The 26,840-nt window shown below is 42.6% G+C and overlaps 2 protein-coding genes across 4 annotated transcripts in view; both read left to right on the top strand.

The window, feature by feature from the left end:
- The window catches only part of ksr1a (kinase suppressor of ras 1a), a 78,729-nt gene extending 74,283 nt beyond the window's left edge, over positions 1 to 4,446 (top strand). The window contains exons 22-23 of one of the 2 annotated variants that reach the window (XM_063202873.1): positions 1,480 to 1,613; positions 3,802 to 4,446. In XM_063202873.1, coding sequence (XP_063058943.1) covers positions 1,480 to 1,613; positions 3,802 to 3,808 — 141 coding nt within the window. In that variant the 3' untranslated portion in view covers positions 3,809 to 4,446. Of the gene's footprint in view, positions 1 to 1,479; positions 1,722 to 3,801 lie in introns of those variants that run through there. The other variant, XM_063202874.1, reaches the window with a different exon arrangement.
- A 3,920-nt stretch (positions 4,447 to 8,366) lies between these two features.
- Positions 8,367 to 25,547, top strand: LOC134452469 (galectin-9-like). Of its 2 annotated transcripts, XM_063202871.1 has the most exons (11): positions 8,367 to 8,774; positions 9,474 to 9,562; positions 11,356 to 11,551; positions 12,863 to 12,982; positions 13,592 to 13,660; positions 14,164 to 14,217; positions 21,794 to 21,874; positions 22,024 to 22,056; positions 23,206 to 23,294; positions 23,504 to 23,660; positions 24,937 to 25,547. In XM_063202871.1, exons 1-11 carry the CDS (start codon positions 8,580 to 8,582, stop codon positions 25,081 to 25,083), a joined length of 1,230 nt encoding a protein of 409 aa, XP_063058941.1. In that variant the 5' UTR covers positions 8,367 to 8,579; the 3' UTR covers positions 25,084 to 25,547. The 2 variants fall into 2 exon arrangements, with proteins under 2 accessions (XP_063058941.1, XP_063058942.1); XM_063202872.1 differs by lacking the exon at positions 12,863 to 12,982 and having other exon boundaries at positions 13,595 to 13,660.
- Positions 25,548 to 26,840: the final 1,293 nt, after the last annotated feature.

Raw genomic sequence — 26,840 nt, 5'->3', positions numbered from 1 at the left:
ATTAACGCAGAGATTTGTTTTGAATCAAAGCGGGCTGGGTTTTGAGGGAGTGACGACGAAGCTTGCAACATCAACGGCAAAGATCGCCGATTGGTCAGAGCACCCTGGCTCGGTACAAGGGTTGAAACATAGAAGAGGGACACGACAACCAAAATACAGTTTTCAAATATTTATTTTCAAATGTCATCAATGGCCAAATGTCTAGGGTTTGGATGATGTCAAGCATGTGTGCATGCAAAGTAGGTAGCAGTTATCAGTCAGTCAGTTCCTAAAAACAAGAGAACAGAGAGAGCAACAGAAAGAGCAGGAGAGTGAGAGAAAGAGAGAGCAAAAGTAAGAGAGAGATTCAAATTAACCTGTAAGAAAACCCTATGTGCCTAACCAAAACCTAAACCTAAACCAGACCTAACCAAAACAACAGGTTGTTCTCATCAGCAATCGTCCGAGGTACCGTTCATCGGGGCCAGACTAAATTACTCCGGTCTCACGTTTAGGCTGGTTTATCAGGCTAGAAGAGACAGGAAGTCATTGGGAGAGAGAGAGACGTGCATATGGTATGGTGTGTCAACGCGCTGCACCACAGCACCCCCAGGGAGTTGGTCTCTCAATCTGGGAATTGCAGGTTTGAATCCCCACCTGACATCTCTCTACCATGGCTGAAGTGCCCTTGAACAAGGCACCTAACCCCACATTGCTCCAGGGACGGTAAACAATACAATGAAACATAATAACTGTACGTCGCTTTGGGTAATGCAAAGAACAATTGAAGAGTTCAGATGCAAAACCCCCTAACTCCATTTCTGAAGACCTGCACTTCTACATTTTTAGAGAAGCCCGTTGTTGGTTTGGTTTACATTCGTGTACTTGATAATACATACATACAGTACATGACCCATTTCCTTACTGGCTACATTACTCTCTGTTTTCATACAGTATGTGCATGTATCATTTAGAAACATAAGAAATACAAACCCTCCTCCTCCTCCTCCACCTCCTCTTCTCTCCCTCTCCCTCCCTCTGCCCCTCTGTCTCTCTCTCTTCTTCTTCATCCTCTCCTCTCCTCCTCCTCCTCCCCTGCCTCCTCCTCCTTCTCCTCCTCTCTCACCTCCTCTCCCTCCACCTCCTCTTCTCTCCTCCTCCTCCCCCTCCTGTTCCCTCCTCCTCTTTCTCCTCTTCCCTTGTCCCCTCTTCATCTTTCTCCTCTTCCCTCCTCCTCCTCCGCTCTCTCCCCCCTACTCCTTATCCCTCCTCCTCTTCCTCCTCTTCCTCCTCTTCCCTTGTCCCCTCTTCCCTCTTCCTCTTTCTCCTCTTCCTCTTCCCTCCTCCTCCTCTTTCTCCTCTTCCCTTGTCCCCTCTTCCCTCTTTCTCCTCCTCCTCTCCTCTCCCCCTCCTCCTCTCCCCTTCTCCTCCTCCTCCTCCTCTCCTCTCTCCTCCTCTTCTCTCCTCCTCCTCCTCTCCGCCCTCCCCCTCCCTCTACAGGAGATTCTGTCTGCGTGCTGGGCGTATGACCTACGTGAGCGGCCCACCTTCACCCAGCTGGCGGACATGTTGGAGAAGCTGCCCAAGCTCAACCGCCGCCTCTCCCACCCCGGACACTTCTGGAAGTCCGCAGAGTACGTATCCTAGCAACGCAGAGCAGAGCAGAGACCTGTACTCAAGGACACCTCCTCCCCTCCCTCCCTCCTCGCCCAAGGAACTCTCTCTCTCTCTCTCTCTCTCTCTCTCTCACACACACACACACACACACACACACACACACACACACACACACACACACACACACACACACACACACACACACACACACACACACACATACACACACTCACACACATGCATGCATACACACGCACACACACACGCATGCATACACACACATGCACACACACACACACACACACACGCACACACGCACACACGCACCTTGTAACACACCCTCCACAGGCTGATCGAAATTGTGTTTTCCCAAACTAGCAACACACACAACATGTTGTATAAATTAAACTGAAACACACATAGACCATGCAGTCATACCCAAATCACACATGACCATACACACATATAAAGACTGACCTTACATTTATGGATGCAACGAGGGTGTCAGGCATTGAAGGCCCCTTCACAACCTCTGTGACCTAACTGGCTGGTTAAGCACGCCACCTGTATTACAAATTAGCTTATTTCTGTCAGAACCGTTTTAGTCAAGAAACACAAGAGAAGAATCTGAATGCAATTTCTTGATTTAAATTATTAATTGCATTTGGCGGTATGGCTCTGTTCAGAGGCGCCCCCCTATTTCCATGAGCACCATGAAAAAGCAGAGAGTCAGGGGGCAGCAGCAGTTAGGGAATTCGGTAACACTTTACAATAATTATCAAAAAAAAAGCTTTATAAACACTTTTTAAATAATAAACTAATTATCAACAAATTGTTTACAAATGTTTATAAATGGGCAAGAAATACTATGTTAACACAACAGACACAGCACAGTCTTATCGGTCCTGGAAGTTTATCCTCCAAAGACCAGAAGGCATGAAACCACATAAAACTCACACAGTAGAAGTTGATTCCCACTCCACTGTGGTGTCGTAGTTTGCTTCTTAATCATGTACAAACATTTGTAAATGCTTTGTTAAATGTTAATTATAATTAAATGTTAATAAAGTGTTTATTAAGCTTTTTTGGGGGTAGTTATTGTAAAGTGTTACCGGGAATTCTCACCACGGCCAAACGGAGAGATAAATATTCCCCCATGAGCAGAACCAGGCAACAGGACAAGATACGCGACAAGGCGGAGCAGGGGGAGGAGGTGGGTAGCAAAGACCAAGCAGCGTCCACATCAGGGAGAAAGGGGTAGAATTTAAAGGGGCGCGCCACAGGAGCATGGCCAATCGCTAGGGAGGAAAGATGATCGGCTAAGGGGTTACACCTGGATCAATTAGAGGTGAGGGGAAGGTGGCACGCTTCTTGACTACCATGGCCTGGCCAGAACTAACGTTTGAACACTCTTTTTCCGTCTGCGCCTACGTACGTAGCCCTTGCAATTGCGGTCTTCCCTGAAATGTATTGGCCACCTCTGCTCTCACAACTGGTTATACGCTTCTCTGCACTTACAAGAAGTATTTTAAGCACTTAAATGTTAACGAATTTAACAATGCCCTCTTGCCATATGCCTTGTTCAGACCAAGAGCGACCTACGCTAACGGATCGACGGAAGTCATTATTTCTCTATGGAGGTCACGCGACCAGCGCTACCAAGTCGCTAGGGCAAAGCGAGCTGAGCGACCAGAGCGAATTTTAACGATTAAAGTCAAGCTAATCTTATTGTAATAAGCTATGACGCGAAAACCAATTGGAATGTTCATATCAACGAATGTCCCAGGCTGTCAACCCAGAGCCGTTATGTGATTAGCTAAATCAAGCATGTCAACGCCACGTCCAGATCGAATACAGCTAATTCAAGGCAAAACTTCTTCTGCTACCTCCGCTACCAAGCAGCGTAGTTCGCTCTTGGTCTGAACGAGGCAATAGTAGTTCTCTTCTTCTTCTTATCACTTTATTAACACAATTTAACCAGCTTTTTTCTGTTTTCCCCTCTTCTCTCCACTCTCGCTCTCTCTCTCTAACTGTAACTCCTTTTTCTTATTCTCTCTGTCTAACTCCCCCTCTCTGTTATTCTCTCTTGTGTTGCACTTCTTGTGTACTTTTCTATCCTGTTCTCGTTCTCTCTCTCTCTCTCTCTCTCTCTCTCTCTCTCTCTCTCTCTCTCTCTCTCTCTCTCTCTCTCTCCTCCTAACCCAGGTTGTAGCTGCTGATGTGAAGTAGTGTAAGCAATGCAAATCAACTGAAGCCTGGGTCTGCCTTGCATGCATCCTGAAATCCTTAACTATTGGATTTTTTTTAAATAAGAGACTAAAAACAAAGACAAGATCACCTAAAGCAAAGCGAAGCCAAGCACTGACTCGACTCTGCCTGATGCTGATTCTGCTTCCACTAACCCCAGCCCGATCTTGCACCCTCCACCCTCCGTCCGACTATCCCTTACTCTCCTTCTCGTCCTCTCCAATCCTCTCTTCTCTTCGGCCTTCCCCCTCCTCCTCCTCTGTGTTTATTTTTTCCCTGCGTGGATGGAAGAGAACACTCTGGACATTGGAAGGGGAGGAGGTAAAGGACTTCTTCACATCCCCTGCTTCTGCACCCTCAGAAACTCTTGCCTTTATGACTTCTTTTTGTTTTTGTTTTATTGTTTTTTTTTGTAGTTGTTTGTTTTTCTCCTGTGGAAAGAAACACGTTAATTAGTTGCCTCTATCTCTCTCTCTCTTTCTCTTTATCTTTCTCTTTCTCTCTCTCTCTCTCTGGCTTGTGGTGTCTTTGGTGAAATGGATATGTGTGAAATAGGTACTGTATTATTCTGTAACGGTGATCCCACCGTCCCCTTCCTCCCCCCCTCTCTCCCCCCTCCCCTCCCTACACTCCGCTGCTGCTGTGACCTCTGTCTTGCTGGGACTTCGGAAGTCGGACATTCGTTGCATTTAAAAAAATAAAAATAAAATAAAAACTTACAAGGAAAACCTGCTACAGCTGGTTCTGGACTGACCAGTGACTGTTCTACCATGTGTTTCTGGGTGGTGTTTTTTGATGCAAATCTGTCACCAGAAGTGACACCTTCAATGGATTCTCTCTTTTTTTCGCCAGCTTTTTTTTTCTTCTCTGTCTTTTCCTCCTTCTGTTCTATCTTTCTTTCTTTCTTCCTTTCTTTCTTTTGAACCGACATCATGCCCGCCATCTTGTATAGAGCTGGTTGAAGATCTCTTGTAGTGCCACTTTGGCTGCGTCCTGCGTGCTTACAGACTGTGACTGCCAGATACCCGTGCAGCCTACACTGGTATGGACTCCCAACGCAATGCTCTCTACAGTACAGTACACACTGTAGGAACAGGTCAAACCAGGCCCCCTAACAGGGGACAAACCGGTATGTTGTCCCGGGCCCAGAGAGATAGGGGGCCCAGAATTGGGTCCCCATTACATTGTATGTATTGGGTTGGGGGCCCTTTCAGATGACTTTGTCCTGAGCCCAGCAAAAGCTGTCAGCGGCTCTGGGTAGAACTGACAGTGGAGGCTAGTTCGCGGCAGGAAGCGGATTCTCATTCAAGACACCATATCAGAGCTCAACACAGACAGGACGTCTTTGAGTGATGTGCTGTTTATTCCAAGTCCCCAAAAGTATTGGGGGCCTTCAAGAATGCAAACGAACAAAATCGTACCCAAGCCAAAAGGAGATGTTGGCGTTTCCCGTCCTACAGTACAAGCGATTTCAGACTCCTCACATTTTGAACTTGAGTTGTCTCCCCCTGGTAGACTTTTCAGTGGATTTCAGACTCTACACAATGTAGTTTTGTTTGTTTCCGAGTAGAATGCCTTTTTTGCACCACTGGACAGAGAAACGAGCTGCATCAATCTAGCACGTTGGTGTCTCCTCATTTAGTTTGATCAACATTACCTCCGGTGTGCGCCTGTGTGTCTCTGTTCTGTCTCATCACTTGCCTACTGTATGCTGGCGCGCATGTATTGTAATGTGTATGTATGAGTGTGTGTGTGTGTGTGTGTGTGTGTGTGTGTGTGTGTGTGTGAGTATGTGCTTACGTGTCTGTATGTGTGTGCGCACTGCGTGTGTGTTTGCGGGTGCGTGAGTGTGTTGTGTCTGAAAATATAGGAGTGTAATTCTGTGAAGAATATGTAATAAACACGTATAAATAATTGTGATTTTCACTGTACAGATAATAAAGGCGCTGTAATTATTGTAATATTTGTACATTTTATATATATATATTGTACATCATAACATTTTTGAATAGGCACTGCTCCCCTGATCCAAATGTAAATATATCTTTATATTTTTTCATGTATAAAATGATGTAAGAAATGAATTGTACATTTTTTAGAATGGGTCAATACATGTTATGTCATGTAAAAATTCATATTTTTGTATTGCATGTGGCTGCCATTCTGTACACACTTTCTGTATTCATTTTGAGAGACAATAAACAACGCTTGTCATGTGAGAAGGCCTCAGACTCCTCTTCTGTCCATCCCTCCTTCCCACAGTGATTGATTGATTGATTGATTGGTTCATTGATTGATTGATTGATTGATTGATTGATTGATTGATTGATTGGTTGATTGGTTGGTTAATTATTTGGTTGGTATGACTCAGGCCCGTCACTAGGTTTGAGAGACAGGGGTGGCTTAGCCCTAGAGGAAGGAATTTTTTCAGCGCACCTGCTAAGGTTTTGTCTATGAATTCATTATTTTAAGAGCAAAGAAATCCTGCACACTGTCCATTCCACCAACAAACTTTAATACATTGTTTCGGTCATCCGACCTTCTTCATGTTGTATTAAAGTTTCTTGGTGGAATGGACAGTGTGCAGGATTTCTTTACACTTGAATGACAACCCCACTGGGATAATATCCTACACACCTGCCTACCTACAGAGGTGTGCAAAAGCGTCTTCTTGAACAATTATTTTAAGAGCGCCATACCGATTATTAAACACTAGTTACAGTGGATTTTTTTTATCATTCACATGTTAATGAACATTCCTTATATGTAAGCTAAACAAAACATTTCAAAATGTTTCAACTGATGAATATTATGTACAGTTATTATATTAGATGTAGTGTGCATTATACTTACACAGAAATTATATAGTGTACCATTTAATATCCCACCTATCCCACTATCCAATATCCTCACTCAATTTACAGGGCAGTTGCATGGGACTGACTCCTTCCAATCTATAACAGAGTCCCGAGCTGGCATTAAACCATCCAGGTATGTTAGGCAATTGTTAAGTTAAATGTAGGTCCGGCATGGGTGATTACTATCATCCCAAACAGTTTTAGAACTGGTGCCTGAGATTGTGTTGGTGATGCTTGTCTGAGCTGCAAAGATAGCGTGGGCTTCAGCGCATTACAGGTTAAAGACTGAAAGCGAAAGCGAAAGCCCATTGGGAAACTCCAACTCCCATCGTCATTGTGACACAGCACTCCACAGCACACAAGTAAACACTGCACACAACGAAATTGCATTTATGCCTCACCCGTGCAAGGGGGCAGCCCTCAGTGGCGCCCCATGGAGCAGTGCGGTGGGACGGTACCATGCTCAGGGTACCTCAGTCATGGAGGAGGATGGGGGAGAGCACTGGTTGATTACTCCCCCCACCAACCTGGCGGGTCGGGAGTCGAACCGGCAACCTCTGGGATGCAAGTCTGACGCCCTAACCGCTCACCCATGACTGCCCAAGAGTTTGCGCTGCGAGCTGCGACTGAGGACCCAGCTTATAGATAGTGATGGAGCCAAGTAGTATGGCACCATAGTGGCCAGTCTCGTGTCCTTAGCCTGACAGGAAATAGCAAGTATCGTCTGCAGTGTGGTCAGAGAGATGATGGGAAGTGGCCATGCCTCCACAACATAGAAACAGGCACCAGACCAGGGGCCGGGTGGATCTCCTGAAGTCAACCGCCACTTTTTGGTTTTGGTAGTGCTCAGGAGCAGCTGATTGGTTTGGCACCATCCCACAAAGTCGTCAACCAGTCTCCTGTAGCCTACTCCTCTTCCTGACCGTCTCTGACACACCCTGATAGCCTACTTCAGCAAATAGATAATACTGGTCTCCATTTGATGTTGTGCCCTAGCTGGGGACGCTGGTGTACAACCATTTGTACACCAGCCTGCTACTTTTGTGAGGACCATTTTCTATCTCTGTGCAATTCAGTTGCAGTATAATCAGATATAATGGGCTACTGTAAAACAGTGCAGATTTTTTTTTTTTTTGGGGGGGGGGCATGATGTTCTGAAGGGGGTAGAGGGCATGTGGAACTGATGGCAGCCTTACTAAGCATACAGAGGCTAGATTTGTAGATTATCATGTCAACGTGGACCACAGCACATTGTGACAGAAAAAAAGCTTGCAAAAAAGAACTTTCTATCACGGCATTTGGTGTCCAGTTACCACCTGTCCACCAGTCCTGTGCACACCTTAAAATACAATCAAGGATACTGGCCCTGGTATGTTTTAGTTCCATTTGCTGTAAAGTTATTTTATGATTAGCCTAAAGATGAAGTCAAAGTAAAGGCTTTGCATATATGCTATACAAATTGAAAGGGACATTTCCATAGAGACAGGCAGCTGGTTTCCAGGGAGTCTATGTGATCTTGGGGTGCTTTTACGCATCCTTTATGTGAGATTGGACCAATGCCGTCAATAATTGCTTGATCATCTGAATCCGGGAAGTGAGTTCAGCTGCTGCCGGGAAACGAAACTAACGGTACTTCAGGCACCAAGGGTACATCCCAATATGTGTCCTTGCCTCCTCCACTTGTGCTTGTCTCCTCGTCCCGCCTCCTGGCCCCTCCTCCGTGGAGAAAACGATAAAGTTTCCCAGCTGTCAGCCTCGCCACAACAACTTTTGAGGGACTGTTTTTCATTCACCATCCCAATTGCAAATGAGAAAAAGACTTTACAATTGAGCTTTTGCAAGATATTGAAATGTAATGCTGTTGTCAGTGATGTCATCATGACGAGAAGCAAGTGGAGGAGGCAAGTGGAGGAGGCAAGGTCACGTATTGGGATGCACCCCAAGACACGACACATCAGCACAGCTGAGCATAACAGAGGCGCACCACATAATCCACTGGCAACTACCGTTAACGTGTCTGGAAATATAACGTCGTCACCCTCGAATATGCAGCAACAATCTTTCAACAATCCGGTGAGAATGGCAGTTACACATTTTGTATCAAGTATATTGGTGTGTTTTGTTTTACCTAGTCCTCGTTGTTATTCAGTTTAATTGTATTAAAAGACAAGCAATACTTCCCAATGCCAAGTGTTTTAGCCTTGATAGTGCGTGAAACGCCCAGTGATTGGATACTCTTTGGTGAACACCGCGATATCCAATCACTGGGCGTTTCACGCACTTCCAAGGCGAGAACACTTGACACTGGGAAATTGATGAATCATTTGCAGAATGCGTGCCAAGCCAAATAATGCAGGCCATGATGATTGTAGAGCGTCTTTCGTTGACCAGTTTGTCGCGCCTATTTGGCTAAATGACTTGTGGAAACATCGATCAAAATGATTACTACGCACAGATACGCACGCTCCTCGCAAAACAGGATCTGTCATGCTTTCAGGTGCTTGGGAACAGTGATGTAGAACTTGCGTATGGTCACAAAATCTACAATTCTCTGCTTCAGTGGAGCATTTCTTATCCTTTGGTATTCACTTTAGCAATCAGTATTTTTATTTGCACTGAAACAGTTTCAACAGTCCATGCAACAGGTTTTTGTTGTTGTTGTGAATCTGCATATAATAGGCTTGGTATGCAAAACTTTCGTATCAGTTTTCTGTTCATATGCTTGTGATGATACGTATGCAAATGTGACAACGGTGAAATGTTGCTCTGCAGAGAATCCCATTCACTGGTGCCATCAAGGAGGGCCTTATTAATGGAACGACTATCACCATCGTCGGCAGAGTACTGCCGTTTACCGAAAGGTACAGACACTTAGGTGATGTTAACACGTATTTTTTCATCTGTTTGTAGAAGCATGAAGATGATATGAAGGAGAAAAAAAACTACATTGTAACAGTTGCGTTTACCCCTCTAATTTAGATGGGATATTTTTAAAAATGGATTTTTGATATGCAGATTTTACAACACTGTAGGCCTATGTGTAAACGGAAGGCCAAAACCTAAAATGTAAAATTGTCTCTAGTCTTAAGTTAACCCCTCTGAGAAACTACGGAGACTGAAAATGACTCGTGCGCACAACCAGAAACTTTTTGAATGGGGGGGGTTATGATATTCTGGTTTATGATAGGCTACTATTAGCTCTGCTCCGCCAGGGGGCGCCAAAGCTACACACACACCGTCTGGTGTGAACCAGGCTAGGCTACTATGGCCATGTCTGTAAATTTGTCAAGCTGTGCCTGTAGCAAAATTGTGCATTAAAGAACAGCCTATCTATGCTGTTGTATTACATTTCTTTCAGCAATTAGCAAAGCATTTCACAGGCAGAACGGGATAGGTTGTTGCGTCCCCAACTACTGCACAACATGAAACGGAGACCACACAAAATTCAAAGTTTGAGGTTATTTATTTAGAATCAAAGGCAACCAATAAATGAACAGGTGTCTAGGGGAATGAATGGGTGTATGTGAGTGAATGATGAGTGCTGTGTGTGCGTCAGTATCAGTGTCAGCTGCAAAGAAAGAAAGAAAGAAAGAGTGAGGGTATTTATATGGGTTCTAAATTTTTGTTTTCCCCTGACTGCGCGAAACTAACTGCGCGAAACTAACACACAACTCAATCTCTGATTGTTGGAAATCGCTGTCGGTCAAAAAATTAGCTCACGTGGTTGGCTGTTAGTGTCTTGCCCCTCCTCATAACATCATGTTTACAAACACTGCGAACCCATGTATAGAAGGAGAGAATGAAACAAAAGGCTCGTTCGTACGCAGTAAGATATTTGCTAGGCAGTGGGCATGCGCACTTTGCCAGTTTGATGCATTCTGGTTAGAATTTCTCCGTCACGAACGAGCCTAAAGGCCAGTGGTGAGTGAGGTCAGAGTGCCAGCAGAACTGAAGAGAGGAGGACTTTATACCTCTCCACAGGTGACATTCATTAACTAATTAGGCTACCCCCCATCAAGCATCAGAAAAACACATGCGCTGGCAGGCCTGGGCCTGAAGAGGGCGCAGGGGGACGTCACATACAGTACTCAAGGATAATTGTGAACCGTGCTGCTCATTTCTTGTCATTGTGTGCGTTCCAATATGCGACCTTGCATCCTCCACTTATGCTTGTGGCCTCCTGGCCCCTCCTCTGCAGAGAAAACAATAGTTTCCCGGCTGTCAGCCAAGCTACAACAACTTTTGAGGGACTGTTTTTCATTCACCATCCCAATTGCAAAATGAGAAAATTACTTTACAATTGAGCTTTTACAAGATATTGAAATATAATGCTGTTGTCAGTGATGTCATCATGATATATTACTTCCTGGTACGAGGCCACAAGCACAAGTGGAGGAAGCAAGGACGCATATTGGAACGCACCCATTGGCTACGTTTACATAACGTTTTTAATTCCAAATTAATAATTCCGAATTAAATAGTTCAGTCGAGTTTCCTTTGATCTTTCATTTAATTCCGAATTAAGAAATGTTTACATAACGTTTTCAAGGCGGGATTAAGCTTTAGTCAGAATTAAATGGAGTTAATTCTGAATTAAATGTCTCATGTAGCCTAAACGTAGAAATTGTCATGCTATTGTTGTCCATGTCACTAGGTTCCAGGTGGACTTTAAGTGCGGTGAAGACAGAGCGCTCCACTTCAACCCGCGCTACCCTCTGCTGATGAACTACGTGGTGTGCAACACCTTGCAGGGCTCCAGCTGGGGCATCGAGGAGCGCAAGTCCCCCAACCCCATCCCTCTCGGAAGCGGCTTCACCTTGACCTTCATGGTCAAACCCGACGCATACTCGGTTAGAATGTAACATTCTTCATTATCCTTCTATGAAAAATGCTAACTAGCGTTTGCAAATGATTATACTGCATCCATAAAGTATATTAAGTAGTAGGGCTTGACACTGGCACCTGCAACCGGCCAAATGCTGGTAAAACTTGGCTGTGGCTGGTAATCATTTCAGTGTCACTAGCCAATTTGGCAGGTAGCTTATTCTATGGTATGACATATCAGAATAGCCTATATTCTACACTTGGTCCTTGTGTATCAGTTGTTTGTAGAAGTTCAAGAAAAAGCCCAGTTACTAGTTTCTATTTGTATGATGTGTTTCTATGTAGAAAGCTGCGCACTCATCTTCTTGCTTTACTGTAGCACCTCATCTTCGGAAGTTATATGTACAGCATCATGATAAAGAAAAAAAGAAACAATATCAAATTTGAGGCTAGTAGAATAGCCATGTGGCTAGTGACTTGGAAAAACTGCTATGCAATGGCGAGCAAGCGAAAAAAGTTAATGTCAACAAGCCCTGCAAAGTGGTTACAACCATCTGTACCTGATCATGACCTTATATCAGTGGTTCTTAACCTGGGGTGCGGGCACCCCCTGGGGGTGCGCCAGAGATTTCAGGGGGTGCGCGGAATTTTGTTTGTGTTGAGGTTGTGACCAAAATTCTGCTTGCAAACATTATAATTAGGCCAAATTAAGACCAAATTAAACATATTTGAAGGTATTGGTTAATGTGTCAGGCAAGAATCATTGTAATTAATCACTTAAGTAATTTTTTGTGCGTATACTCGTGTAGAAGTTTGGGTTGGGGGTGCACGGCTTGTCTTCCGCACAGAGAAGGGGGTGCGTTAAGGAAAAAAGGTTAAGAACCACTGCCTTATATTATCCCTGCGGCGGCCCTCTCTAACGGTAGGGCATTGGGTTAGTAGGCCTACGCCGGCGACTCGGGTTCGATTCCCTCCCGCGTCATTTGCCATTTCTCCTCCCACTCAATTCCGGTCGCTTCTCCTGTCCAATCGAAATAAAGGAAAAAATGCCCCTAAAAAAATATAGGCCTATATATATTTTTCAAAATCTCGATAAAGTCATGTTATGACGTTTTTGTTCAGCAAACACTGAATAGGAGCACGTGTTCTCCCATCTGTACCAAAGGACTAGTATTATCTTTCCGCTTCTTTGACATGTTCGTTGCTGCACCTTTCTGACCTAGCTTGTTAATTTTGCTGTACAGACAACTATGCATTAACAGTATGGGTCTTGAAGACTTGGAAATGGTGATTTGCATCTTATAATAGCTGAGTACTGCATGTCTTGTGATTCCCAGATAGTTGTGAATGGGGTCCATTTCCACGACTACCAGCACCGTATCCGTGCATCCAGAGTGAGAAACATCTTCATCGATGGGGGAGTAGAGATCCACTCTGTGACCATTCAGACTCCTGCTGTAAGTAGCCTATAGCAGTGTTTCTCAACTGGTGGGTCACGACCCAAAAGTGGGTCGCGGAGGGGTCATGGGTGGGTCGCAGCCTTGGTGTAAAAAAAACGTAATTCTAAAAAAAAAAAAAAAAAAATCCAACTTTTCCTGCAACAATTTACAACTTTCATTTTGATAGGCTAGTGAACTCTGTGTCATCTGTCGTCATAGATACAATCTGAATGTTTATGCGAGATAGACATCGTGCAACCAGTCATTCGAGTCTTGGTTACATTTTGAGAATTATATTGAATTGACTTGAATGCTAAAAAAATTGGGTCGCGACCGAATGAGTGGAAAACGGTGGGTCCCAAGACTGTTCCAGTTGAGAACCACTGGCCTATAGGGACCAGTGTTCATCAAACCCAGAGGAATGTTTTTTAGGTTGTTCATCATAAAGCCTGAAGCGTTAAGTGCATGAAAATATTGATCATTGACTGTTTTCCCATATTTCACTTGAACTGGGGAATGGGATGGGAATGGGATATGACAAAGTGATTGTGTTGTGAATAATTAACACTTAAGGATGTCATGATGAAGTTTAGGCTTTCATGGTTGTTTTTTTGTTACATTTTTCAGCAGCCAGTTCAAAGTGCAGTGCCAACCCAAACAGCCCCACCAATGACTTATGTTTTTCAGTCTTTTGCGGTAAGAATTGTTCCCAATATGCTCCAGTCTACACACAGTGATTAGGTTTCATATTTACATTAAATGTATACACAGTTAAAGAAAAACATTCAGAGGAGTATTGTATGCTTTGGCTATTTGGTTAGGTGTTGGTTGATTAAATCATTAACATGATACTGTCCCATTTTTGGAAATAAGGTTATTTTACACCTCCCCTTGAGTTAAATAATAGGGTTTTACCGTTCGCCTGTACTTTCAACCATTGTCTAGATATGGCAGTGCAAATGTCACCTCCAAGCTAGCAGTTAACATTGAGTCCTATGAGACCAGCTGGCGTCTAACTGGTCTCATAGGACTCAATGTTAACTGCTAGCTTAGAAGTAAACTTTGCATTGCCATACCCAGAGAACGGTTGAAAGTATAGGAGAACAGTAAAACCCCATTACTTAACTCAAGGGGAGGTGTAAAATAAGCTTATTTCCAAAAAGGGGACAGTATCACTTTAAATTGTGTTCCCTTTTTAGCCTCCAAATGCTCAGAGTGCACCTCAGCAAGTGACCGTCTGTCATCCTGTGACTGTAAGTATTTTGATGGGAATACCCACCACATCAAAGTGGGGTACTCATCCCCTGATGAGTTCTCCGTGGGCCATGTTGCGATAGCATACAGTAGCTTAGGCCTGTCTTAGGCACACAGTAGCTTAGAGCCATTTAAATCTTCTGTTTTTTTGTCTTTTTTGTCTAAAAACGTTTAGATTTAACGCCAATATAGGCTTACCTGTCTCAGTAGTTCCACTAGTTACCATATGGCAAATAAATTGTAATCTGTTGTCAGGGTAGGGGGAGACAACACTAACAAACATCACTTCAACAAACATCACTTCATCCAAGCTGCTGCCCCATAATTGGTAAGTTCTAATAAGACTTAAAAGGAACAGACTACTGTACTTAAACAATGAAATATGTTCTTTTCATAAGTGAGATGAGATGATGCGTACCTCACCGTGCGTTGTGCGACCTCCCAATTAAGGGGCGGAGTGGGAGGACTTTTCCCACCGGGACAATTTTATCCTTGGCGGCCCTTTTAAAAAATAAATAAATAAATAAAAAAACAAAGCGAACAACATGGTTTCCTAACCAAAAAGACAAAAAACACGAAATCTGCAGTCGTACTACATGTGGACTTTAGTGTTGTCAAAATATCAACCTGAAGTGGAGAATTGTAGCCTACACCTGGATGAAATGCACAGCCAGTGGTGTAGTCTACGTAAAACTCAGGTATATGGACCCATTTCAAAATTTCAGGGATTACAGTATACCCACTTAAAATTGATTGATCCATTATTTAGAACAGCACAAATATACAGTATACCTACATCAAAAAATGCTGAAATATACAGTATAACCACTTCAAAAAGTAGACTACACCACTGCAGCCATCATCACAGTCCAAAGCATTCATCGAACTAGTTGCAGGTTAGGCTACATCAGTTTTTCTCAAAGTGGGGCGGAAGCCCCCCTAGGGGGGCGCGGAGGTATTGGAGGGGGGGCGCGTGAAGTTATTTTGTTTTGCCATTAAATCAACACATTCACTTTACATTCGCAAAATATTCATTAATTTATTCACTAATATTTAGAGAACATCATAGGTAGGCTATATGTGCGTATATTAGGCTTTAATAAACTTTACTAAGGCCTATTTATTTGTATTTTCGTAACCATTTTGCTTGAGGGGGGGCGCAGACAGATACCCTTCCTCTGAAGGGGGGAATGGCAGGAAAAGTTTGAGAAACACTGGGCTACATCACGCTACTGTTCCATGCAAATGTGCACTCCACTGTCATTTTGACAGTTTGTAGGCCTATTGAAATATAGTTTAAGGAATGCAGGATGAGCACGGCCACAAAGTTTTGAGTGTGGGGATTTTTAGAGGAGTAGGCTATAGCTTACAAAAAAGTCTGTCTACATTGTGCAATAAACCCACCATGCAGCCAAACCTAGCTACTTCAAAGCACAACCATATGTCAACAAAATGTATAATCAAACAGTGTAGGTCTACCTTAAAACGCTGTCTTCGTCGCAGCAAATGTCTTTGTTTCTTGCAATCACTCCACTTTAATCCACAGTTTAGCCTACACACCCAGCACTGGTCACATCAGAATCTTGTGTGGTAATTATTTGGTTCAATTTCTTTACACATTACATAGGCTACATCCTAAATGTGCCACATATAAATATATGTATGATAATAATATTATTTCGACTATAAGGAGATATACCGGTGGTTCTAAACAAAACCCACTGCTTCTGTTAGGTGCAGTTCTCTTCCTACCACTTGGTGGAGTCTGTTCGTACCCCAAGTCAATAACCACAGAGCAAGTGAATCTGGACAGGCAGATTGTAAACTGTAACAGTCATGTGGAAATCGGAAAATAAATCATAACTTATTAATATTTCCATCCTTTGGTAACCAATCTAAATATCACAGGTTCTTCAAATACTGAAAACGAAACTGTGTTACTAAGATCTAGTAAACTTCCGCGATCTACGGTGTAAGAAAATTATCTGTAGAGAAAGGATGTGGCCAATTTACTGTTTGACACCGTCAGTGAGGTATTGCCGTCTGGTACACGGTATAAATACTGGCTAGTGAGTAGTAAAGCAATATATTGATGTTCAAAGTAGAAAGTCAGCGCTCATTAGTACATTTGCGAGACTTCAGGGCCGGCTGAGAACTTAATGTGGCCGCAATATTACATTTCACGGCCGCGGCCCACCGGGACAAGTCCCCGATCTCCCGATGGACACTCCACGCCTGTCCCAGTCAGTCAGACGCACTGTCACTCCTGTTAGCATTTGTAGCTACTCAGCATGATCAACTGTAAGTCTCGGGGCTGTAGTTATATGCGACCAAAGTCTTCCACGTTTTTCCTGTTTAGGCCTACATAGGTTTATTGACATGAAACAAAAAACGGTTACGCAAATTCAAATGTGGCTTTTTCTATGCTGTAGAAAATGTGGGTAACACTTTATTTTAGGGATAGGCCTACATCTATTAGCACTAATATATACAATGTTTCTGTATAAGTAACTTGTAAGGTATGTACAAAGCAAAATCAAACATTTGTTAGACATGTATTTGCAAATGTCTTGTTCATGCACAATAAGAGATTTATTACCAATTTAACCTTAGTAAGGACCTAGTAGGCCTCATTTGCTTAGTACATGCCTTACAAGTTACTTATGCAGCCATTGACATTGTATGTATTAGTGCTAATAAATGTATCCCTAAAATAAAGTGTTACCAAAATGTGTACTACAAAGACAGGCGTAGCAACACCGTCCCACTTACTTTATACAATTGGGGAGAAAACTAGATTGCATTCTCACAGAAAATGCTGGAAGCGGGCTTTCCTTTTGCGACAGAGATGAAACAAGGTACTATTGAGAAAACAAATCTGAAAGAAATGTTGGAAAAAATCCATTCACCCAGTCAGAAGTTATGGGCCAAACAATTCAGCCATCTTGGATTCAGCCATCTTGAAAGTGTTGTAGCTCTGCGTTTTGGGGATATACTAAATGACATACATGGAATTTTAAGTTGGCTAAGGAACACTGCATATGATATAATTTTGAAAATCAATATGGGTCCGAGTGGGATTCAAACTCCCAACCTCCATATCTCTAATCCAGCACATTTGCCATTGATACTTGTAGTGGCAATCTTTCTTCAGTTTCCAAAATACCACTTTGAGCTGCAGACACAGTAATTTCTTCACGCGCACGACATGACAAGTTCTTAAAGTTTAGGTGTCTTTATATGAAATCAAAAGGTTACAAATCACAAGGCGCATGGCGCCCGTACGCACGGTAAGAAAACTTTATGCTCCCGTGCCTTACGCAGCTCTCACTAAACTGGCTGCACGTTCTCAGTTACGTCACTCTAAAGGAGCGTCATCATTAATTATTTATATCAATAATCATTTTCTTAGAATTACGAAATACACAATGGCATGGATTAAGAACAAAATAAAATACAAATAGCAAATATAAATTGCAACTATGAAATGTACATACATTCAAGCATATTATATCTTTTCTGCATAATGGCTCTTACAATACTAAATGACATACATGGTCTTTGAAGTTGGCTAAGGAACACTGCATATGATATAATTTTGAAAATCAACATGGGTCCGAGTGGGATTCGAACTCACAACCTCCATATCTGTAATACAGGACCTTTGCCATTGATACTAAAGGACATACATGGTATTTTAAGTTGGCTAAGGAACACTGCATATGATACAATTTTGAAAATCAACATGGGTCCGAGTGGGATTCGAACTCACAACCTCCATATCTGTAATCCAGGACCTTTGCCATTGATACTAAATGACGTCATACATGGTATTTGAAGTTGGCTAAGGAACACTGCATATGATATAATTTTGAAAATCAACATGGGTCCGAGTGGGATTCGAACTCCCTACCTCCATATCTCTAATCCAGCATCTTTGTCATTGATACTAAATTACATACATGGTATTTTTTTAAATTGGCTAAGGAACACCACATATGATATAATTTTGAAAATCAACATGGGTCCTAGAGGGATTCGAACTCCCAACCTCCATATTGCTGATGCAGGACTATTACCATTGGGCCAAGCAGCTGCCTGTAAAATGCAATACAGCAAGACAATATTAGATTGCATTGAAGAGCTGAACAATAGACTTCTAGAACTGCAGGGCAGCTGCTCGTTAAGAATAGAATGTTGAGAGAAAGTGACAGTTGAGATGGAACCCTATATTGGCTGCACCTGTTCTGATTGACTGTATTGCAGTTAGTATGGTGCTCTAAGGCAGAGGGCAGAATCAGAAACAGTTTTTTGTCTTTAGCTTGATGTTGCTAAAAAACTAAAAGGAATTGGCACATGTCCTTTCAACAGATTGGAGTCATACATGTGATCTCTCTAACAGTCCTTGAATGAAGGTTATAGGTTAAACGGTTCAGTCACAAATGGACCTATTGTGAAAGATGCGCTGACCTCTTGAAAAAGGCACTTCAAGACTCAATGGGAAAAGCAATTGGGCCAGCCCTGTCGTTTGTACACACCTGCCATTTAAAAAGTAATGGGAGTTGGGTGATGAAACTTTCACAGTTTGGGGAAATCCCATAGAGCTCGCTAACAACGCGTCAACTAAACTTCTAGGTGAAAGTGTTGATGTTTTATGACCGAAAATGCCTCCTACACTCTGATCTCTAGAGTGGCGGAACCTTGGTTCATGAAGGTTCTACCATTGTTTTCAATGGGGACCCAAACTTCCACAAAATCGCCAAAAACGGAAAAAAGACACACGGACACGCTATAGCAGAACAAATGATCTCCAAGCCGAGCCGGTCGAACGGTGTCTCTATCTCGAAAGGCCTAGGAGGAGATCCATTTTCTATTTTTACTGCCCTGCACAAGAAAGCAACAAAGCAAGCAAGCAAGCATAAACGGACTTAGAGATTACTAGAATCGGGCCTTGCTCTGCAAGCCCGCTTAAAAAACAGAAGTGAAGGTATCAATAGCTACAAATTCTAACAGGAGTGACAGTGCGGCTGACTGACTGAGAGGTCGCACAACGCTCAGGGCTGCGTTTCCCAAAAACTCTTAAGTCTAAGTTAGAGATGCACCGGATCCTGATTTTTAGGATCCTGCCGGATACCGGATCCACTGCTTAAGATCCTGTCGGATCCGCAACCGGATACCGGATCCTACGAAAGGGTTGAAACACATAGCCTACTCGCACACGTGGGCCCTTTTTATTACGTTAGCTCAAACTATTTTTTAGACTCATTGGCTTATGGCCACACTGCCTGCAACGGCCACTTCCAAAGGGCTTTCACACCATGCAGCGAGTGGGGTTGTGAAAGACTGACTGAAAAGCCTAGGCTACGTAAAAACTAGAGATGAACCAGATACTAATTTTTAGGATCCTACCGGATACCGCATCCACTGCTTTAGATCCTGCCGGATCCGGACCCTGTGAAAAACCCTATTGTCCTGCTGGATCCGGAACAGGATCTTGGATCCGGTGCAGTCTAAGTAGTACTTCAGCATGAGGGGCGGCTTAGGCAATATATCACATCACCAAAAGTTTATACATAAAATAACTGTATTGGCCTACATACAATGTTTTGTTCTGGTACATGCAAATAAAATGGTTGTGCAAAGTGCATGTGCAAGGTAAACTAGTTTATTTATGAACTTTTCGTGATGATGTGAGACCTATTTCTGGTATATTGCCTAGAGGGTACCTCATACGTAAGTACTACTTAACTGAGTTTTTAGGAAACGCAGCCCAGAGAGGTAAGTATCATCTTGTATCACTTCTGAGAAGAACATATTTCATTGTTAAAGTACGGTGGTCTGTTGCTTCAAGACATTTTAGCATCACCAAAAAGTAATTGCCAATTATCATCAAAAACGAGTCACCTTGAAGCAGCCAGAATACTTACATGCTATTTCAAAAATCGAATTATATGTTTTAAGAACAAAACGGAACGCAAATGGTGACAGAAACAAATGTACCTTGGAGGAGGTCAGAACCTTCTGTTATTGTACTAAAACTGCAATTTCGCCAAACAGGCTATTTTCAAAGTTGTCTACAAGTGGTGCTAAAGAGAGAACTTAAAGGGGTATGCCACTATTTTGGGGCTTAATACAGTTAAAATCTTTGGCTGGGGTTTATAAAGGTGGTAAAGTGTCTTATTTTTCATGTTAAGCGTTGTCTTGCTTTAAGACAAGTTAAAAGAGGGAGTATGTCGCTAAGCTAGTGAAAGTCAATGTATCCGTGTAGCATTGCCACATGCTACACGGATCCATTGACTTTCACTAGCTTAGCGACATACTCCCTCTTTTAACTTGTCTTAAAGCAAGACAACGCTTAACATGAAAAATAAGACACTTCACCACCTTTATAAACCCTGGCCAACGATTTTAACGGTATTAAGCCCCAAAATAGTGGCATACCCCTTTAAAGGTGTAAGATGTTTAGTTGTTTATTTCCAGAATTCATGCTGCCCATTCACAAATGCTACCTTTTTCATGAATATGTGCCACCACCATCAAATTTTTAGTATTCATTATGACTGAGAAAATTGCACTTTTCATACATGAAAAGGGATCTTCTCCATGGTCCGCCATTTGAAATTTCCAGAAATTTACATTTTTAGCTGGAAAAACTAATTTTACTTTGTAAACATTAGTTCATTTATTATTTAGTAAATATTAATGAAAAGACAAAAGTTGGCAGTAGACAGTCCAATTTCAGTGAGCAGCATAGTTGCAGTACCTACTCTGGCCACATCCTACACAGTTCACCTTTAAGGCATTGCATAAAATACAATATTTCTGTCTTGAGGGTTAGGGTCTGGATGAGGAGGACAGAAGCAGAGGCTACTGGCTGGAGTGAATAAATTGAATACCAGCACCCCTTGTGGACACGTTCCCTCTGAGGCAGCGCTTCCCAAACTTCACCATGACACCTACATGTATATATACCTTCATGTATATAGTTTCCAGCCAACGCCCCTCCTTGACATAGTGTTTGGAGGTAGGGTGCGCACATCCACAGGTAGTTGTCCAGGTGCCAGACAAAAAGTAGTAGGTAGTGTGATGAAGCGATCTGCACACTCTTAACTCCAAAAATACTTTATATACTTATATACTTTACATACTTTATACTTTACTGAGGAAGATCCCTCTGTTGGATCGAAACGTTGCCATATGTTTAAATGAAATAAAGTATTTTTGGAGTTAATACACAGTGTGCAGACCGCTTCATCACCCTCCTTGACATAGGCCGCATCATACAATTTTTTTGTTTGATGTACCCCCTTTTTCAACTCAATGGAGTTGGTGCACCCCACAACCCATCCAAGGACAACTGGAAACATAATACAGTAAATACATTACATTACTGAATAAAACACAATCACAGTAGATCTTTTATCCGACAATAGATTATTACCGTATAAAGCTGTTCTTATTGGGAATATTAGCCTATTTTTTTTTAGTTTATTTCACTTTACTTCAGTTATTTATTTCATTCAATTATTAATTTAGTTTTGTACTTTTCCTACCAACCTGCCGTGCCGCCCCTAGCACCCCCCATGCCCCCCAAGGGACCCCGGCACCAACTTTCAAACCTACTGCCCTACTTTGTACCAGTGCTACGGTGTCAAGGTACGTGGCGTTATGACCAGGATTTGTCATACATTTCTGGGATGTTATTACTATGCTGTTATGTTGTAAAAGTGTGTGATGTTATATTACTATGCTGCTATGTTGTAAAAGTGTGTGAAATTATGACAAGGCCTTGTTTGTCTCTCCAGGCACCACCACCTTATACTCCTTCACCGACTCATGTAAGAGTTGCACACACTTGAACGCTGATGTTCATGGATTTACATCATAGCTTAACCCATTTTAGCCTAAGGCACCTGCAAAAAACGCCTAGGGCCTACCAAATGTCAACAACCGTATGTCGGGTCATTTGTGAAGTCTTTACGACAAAAACAGAAAAAAATCAACTTTAAGCCTCGTGGTGCCGTTACGAATAGCATTTTTTCTCGTGGTTGGGTGATGAAAGGGGGAATTGACAGTTGGGGTAGTTTGGTTCTGGGGGGAAGAATAATGCGGACGGACGTCAACAATCAAGCTGAGTAAAGGCTAACTGGAAACGACGTAATCAAACATTTCAAACAATTGATTTAGGGTTAAGGTTAGGTTTAGGGTAAAGCTTAGTGTTAGGGTTAGGTTTAGGGTTATGGTTAGGGACAATGTTGGAGGAAGGGAGAGATGGCATGAAGCTGACACAACGACAGCACTCCCCTCCCGGAATGCACGCTGCTCGGGTGGTCTCTCTTTCTCACTCGCTCTCTCGCCCTCTCTCTCACCCACTCTCGACGACAGCGCGCGTTGCCCAACCACGAAAAATGAGGCTATATCGTAGCGGCACCACGAAGCATACCGTTGATTTTCCGCGAGACTGGGCTCATGCCAAAACTCTTTTTGGGAAAAGGTGGACCCAGCCTATTGAAACCTTAGCTACTGTCTTCCTGTTCCTCACCCTAACCCTCAAATGCTATTAAGACAGAAATATTGTATTTTATGGCATGCCTTAAAGATGCACTGTGTGGGATGGTGGCCAGAGTAGGAATTGCAACTCTGCTGCTCATTGAAACTGTGCTGTCTATTGCCAAATTTAATCGCTTGCAGCTAAAAATGTTTATTTCTGGAAATTGAAAATGGACCATGGGAGAAGATCCTAGTTGTCATGTATGAAAAGTGATTTTTTTACAGTCATAATGAATACATAGAATAGAATTTTATGATGGTGGTGGTAAGTATTCATGGAAGATGTAAACATTTCTGAATGGGCAGCATGAATTCTGGAAATAAACTACTAAAAATATTACACAGTGCACCTTTCAGACAACAAATTCCTAAAACTTAAACATAAAAATAACATTTTTTATGCATCATTTGATTATGTTTTTGTAAAATTGTCAAAGGCTGTCCCATACAAGACGGTTCTTCCAGGAGGGCTGTATCCTGGGAAGAGCATCACCATCCAGGGCACTCCAAACCATTATGCCATCAGGTGAGGGAGTGCTAGCCTGATTATCATCGACTTTCAAATCTCTTCGAGACTTGGTCTGACCAAGAGCATAACAATTAACATTTCCCAAATGGCCTCCCTTGTTTTGCTAATGATTGTTTGCTTCCCATCAAAGTGGGTGGAGTTCCCATATTTGCGGGAACTAAAGAAAGTACTTGCATTGCTCTTGACCTTACTGACTCCAATTCCAGGTTCGACATCAACCTGCGCTTCAACGGTGGCATAGCGTTCTGCTTCAACCCCAGGTTCAATGAGAACACTGTGGTCCGTAATAGTCTCCTGGATAACCGCTGGGGCCCGGAGGAACGGTGTGGGGGGATGCCCTTCCACTGTGGACATCCCTTTACGGTAGGACAGGATGCTTCTGTGGCCTACAGCAGTGATTCTTACAGTTTTTCTCAATTGGTTTTGTACATTTCTCACAACAGAATAATGATTCTCAAAAGTCTTTGTTCAATTGTGACTTCCTGGTGTTACCTATGCACATGGTCAAATCAGTTTCTCATTGTTTTCGGCATATAGCAAATGCTCTCGTCCACCATGCCATGGCTGTGTACAATTCTCAGTGATTTCGTACATTATCAATTGCTTTTGTCATATCACTCAAAAAGCTTTGTCACTGAATGCATGAGACTATCTCAATCTTATCTGATCAATGTAATATAAAACTGAATTTACAACATTTCCCATCCAATCTAAACAACATTTCGCTTCAGAAAAGATCCTCAAGAGTGTACTATTCAATTGACAACATGAGAAATTGATTTGACTAGCTTGTCCATACACTATGACACAATGACTAACCATTCTGCTGGCGCTGATACGTTCATTGACACAAAAACTTGGTTTTTGAAAGACAAATAAGGGTTTTGAGAAAGAGACTCGGTTTTGCAGGTTATCCATCGTGTTTAGCCATTTGTTAAAGCTGTTTTGAGAATGAATATTATGTTTTGCAAATTGCGAGAGAGATTCGAGAAATATACAAAACCAATTGAGAAATACTGTAATAAATTGTGGGCCTTTAAGGCAGTCAAAGTGGGCCCTGAAATCCTTTTCTAAAATTCTCAACGATATTTGTGTGCTGCTGTTGGATATTGAGTGTTATTGTTTATTGTGTCAGAGATGAGCCCCGGACATTTTGTGAAACTTTTAAGGGGGTCCCAAGTTGAAAATGGTTGGGAACCCCTGGCCTACTTGCCTGGCTACCACCAGACCTAATCAGAAGTGAGACTGTCTTTCAGATCGGAGTGGCTACTGAGTTGGTCTTTGGATCTAGCTGAGTATACTACTAGACAATCCCGCCTTGTGGCACATAAATGTTTTTGCCTGATGGTCTCGCCCTGGTCCTTGTAAGATCGCCACAAGAGGCACCAGCTCAGGCCCCCCAATCACAACATCAAATTGCATTACATTTGGCAGACGCTTTATAACCAAAGCGACTTTCAAAAGAGGACGAAATCATAGCAAACATCGCTAGCAGATACAGCGATGTTGGCTATGATTAGGTCCTCTTTTGAAATGTCATGTATCATCACAACTCATGAAACACATTTTACAACTGTGGTTAAAAACGACTGTCTTGTATTGTAACATAACAGCATCTCTCTCTCTCTCTCTCCCTCAGGTGATGATCGTGTGTGACGTGGCGTGCTACAGGATCATCGTCAACGGCATCCAGATGTTCACCTACAACCATCGCCGTGGTAACCACGAGGAGACAGACATTCTGGAGGTGACAGGGGATGTTAGCTTGTCCTCAGTGCAGCTCTAAATGCAAAACTATCAAAGTACAAAGTAGGTTGTTAGTATATATTGCCTTTGCCTTTAAGAAGTATGCTAATATGCATATATTGCCTTTTAAAAGAAGTATGTTAGTATGCCAAAGACTAACCCTACTTAGCATCTGCACTTGTTGTTCTGTAGGCCTATATTTCCTGTGCACTTCGTTTCTGCTAGTGATGTCTGCTATGATTATGTCCTCGATTGGAAGTCGCTTTGGTTAAAAAAAGCGTCTGCTAAATGCAATGTGTTGTAATAATGTAATGTAATGCATATGATTCCTTCAGAAAAGTGTATTTATTAGTAGGCCTATGCATAGATTTTCTTTTTGTTTTTTTTTCAATGTCCAGGTCTTTCTTCGGGTTTCAGTAAACGCACACCGTTTGAGGTGCGTACGGCAGACAATTAGACTCAACTTGAAAAAGAATGGTCGTCGCACACTCAGAACTTCATGCAGTTACATTTAATAAGACCAACGTTTCGGCTTACGCCTTCAGATGTCCTAGATGACCCTGATGAAGGCGTAAGCCGAAACGTTGGTCTTATTAAATGCAACTGCATGAAGTTCTGAGTGTGCGACGACCATTCTTTTTCAAGCAATGTCTAGGCCAGTGTTTCCCAACCAGGGGTATGAGTACCACTAGGGGTACGCGAGCACACCTCAGGGGGTACGCGGAAAAATGTAATAATAGCAAATTTATTGAGTGTAGTCACATTGGGATAGAGGAACAGAGCATGTGTGAGGGTGAGGGGGTACTCATCATATGACAAAATGGCTTAGAGGGTACGCAGGACAAAAAAGGTTGGGAAACACTGATCTAAAGAACTAAACATACATACATTTTTCCAAGTACCCCCTGAAGTGTGCTCGCGTACCCCTAGTGGTACACGTACCCCTGGTTGGGAAACACTGCTTTAGATAAGAATGTGCTAGTTATCTGGACGTTAACTGTAGTCGGTGACTCTAACAGGAATGTTATTTTACAGAAAAATCTGTTTTGCTTCTGTTACCCTGTTTGTATTCATTTTTCTGCACACTTAAAATCCTTTTTGTTGTATGTTATTATTTTATGGCAGCCTTGAAATGATAAAATGCGACAAAAAGGACTTTAAATGTGCGGACTTCTCACTTTGAAAACTACTGGCCTTCGTCCTGCACCTTTTCCTAGGATTTGCACAATCCTTTCCTTCAACACCTGTTTGTATTCATGCCAATGAATATAGTTGTCCTATAGTCTTTCACACAAAATAATGAATGTAATAGGTTAATAATAGGAGTAATTAACCGTGCTTTCCCCATATCGTCTTCCTCCATGACTGAGGTACCCTGGGCATGGTACCGTCCCGCCGCACTGCTCCCTTGGGGCGCCATTGGGGGCTGCCCCCTTGCACGGGAGAGGCATAAAATGCAATTTCGTTGTGTGCTGTGGAGGGCTTTGTCACAATGACATATATTTGTATTGCATGTGGCTGCCATTCTGTACACTTTTTCTGTATTCATATTGAGAAACAATAAACAACGCTTGTCATGTGAGAAGGCCTCAGACTCCTCTTCTGTCCATCCCTCACTCCTTCCCACAATCATTGATTGATTATTTAATTGCTTACAGTTTTTGGTTGGTATGTCTTTCGTAAATGGGGCAGCCGTGGCCTAGTGGGGGGCAGCCATGGCCTAGTGGTAAGAGAGTTGATCTTCCAATCTAGGGGTGGCAGGTTCGAATCCCACCTGATCTCTCCCTACATCTCCAT

This window comes from Engraulis encrasicolus, chromosome 7 (assembly GCF_034702125.1).
Source record: "Engraulis encrasicolus isolate BLACKSEA-1 chromosome 7, IST_EnEncr_1.0, whole genome shotgun sequence".
NCBI lineage: Eukaryota > Metazoa > Chordata > Actinopteri > Clupeiformes > Engraulidae > Engraulis > Engraulis encrasicolus.
Note: the sequence above shows the minus strand (reverse complement) of the source record. Positions and strands in the feature narration are given on the sequence as shown.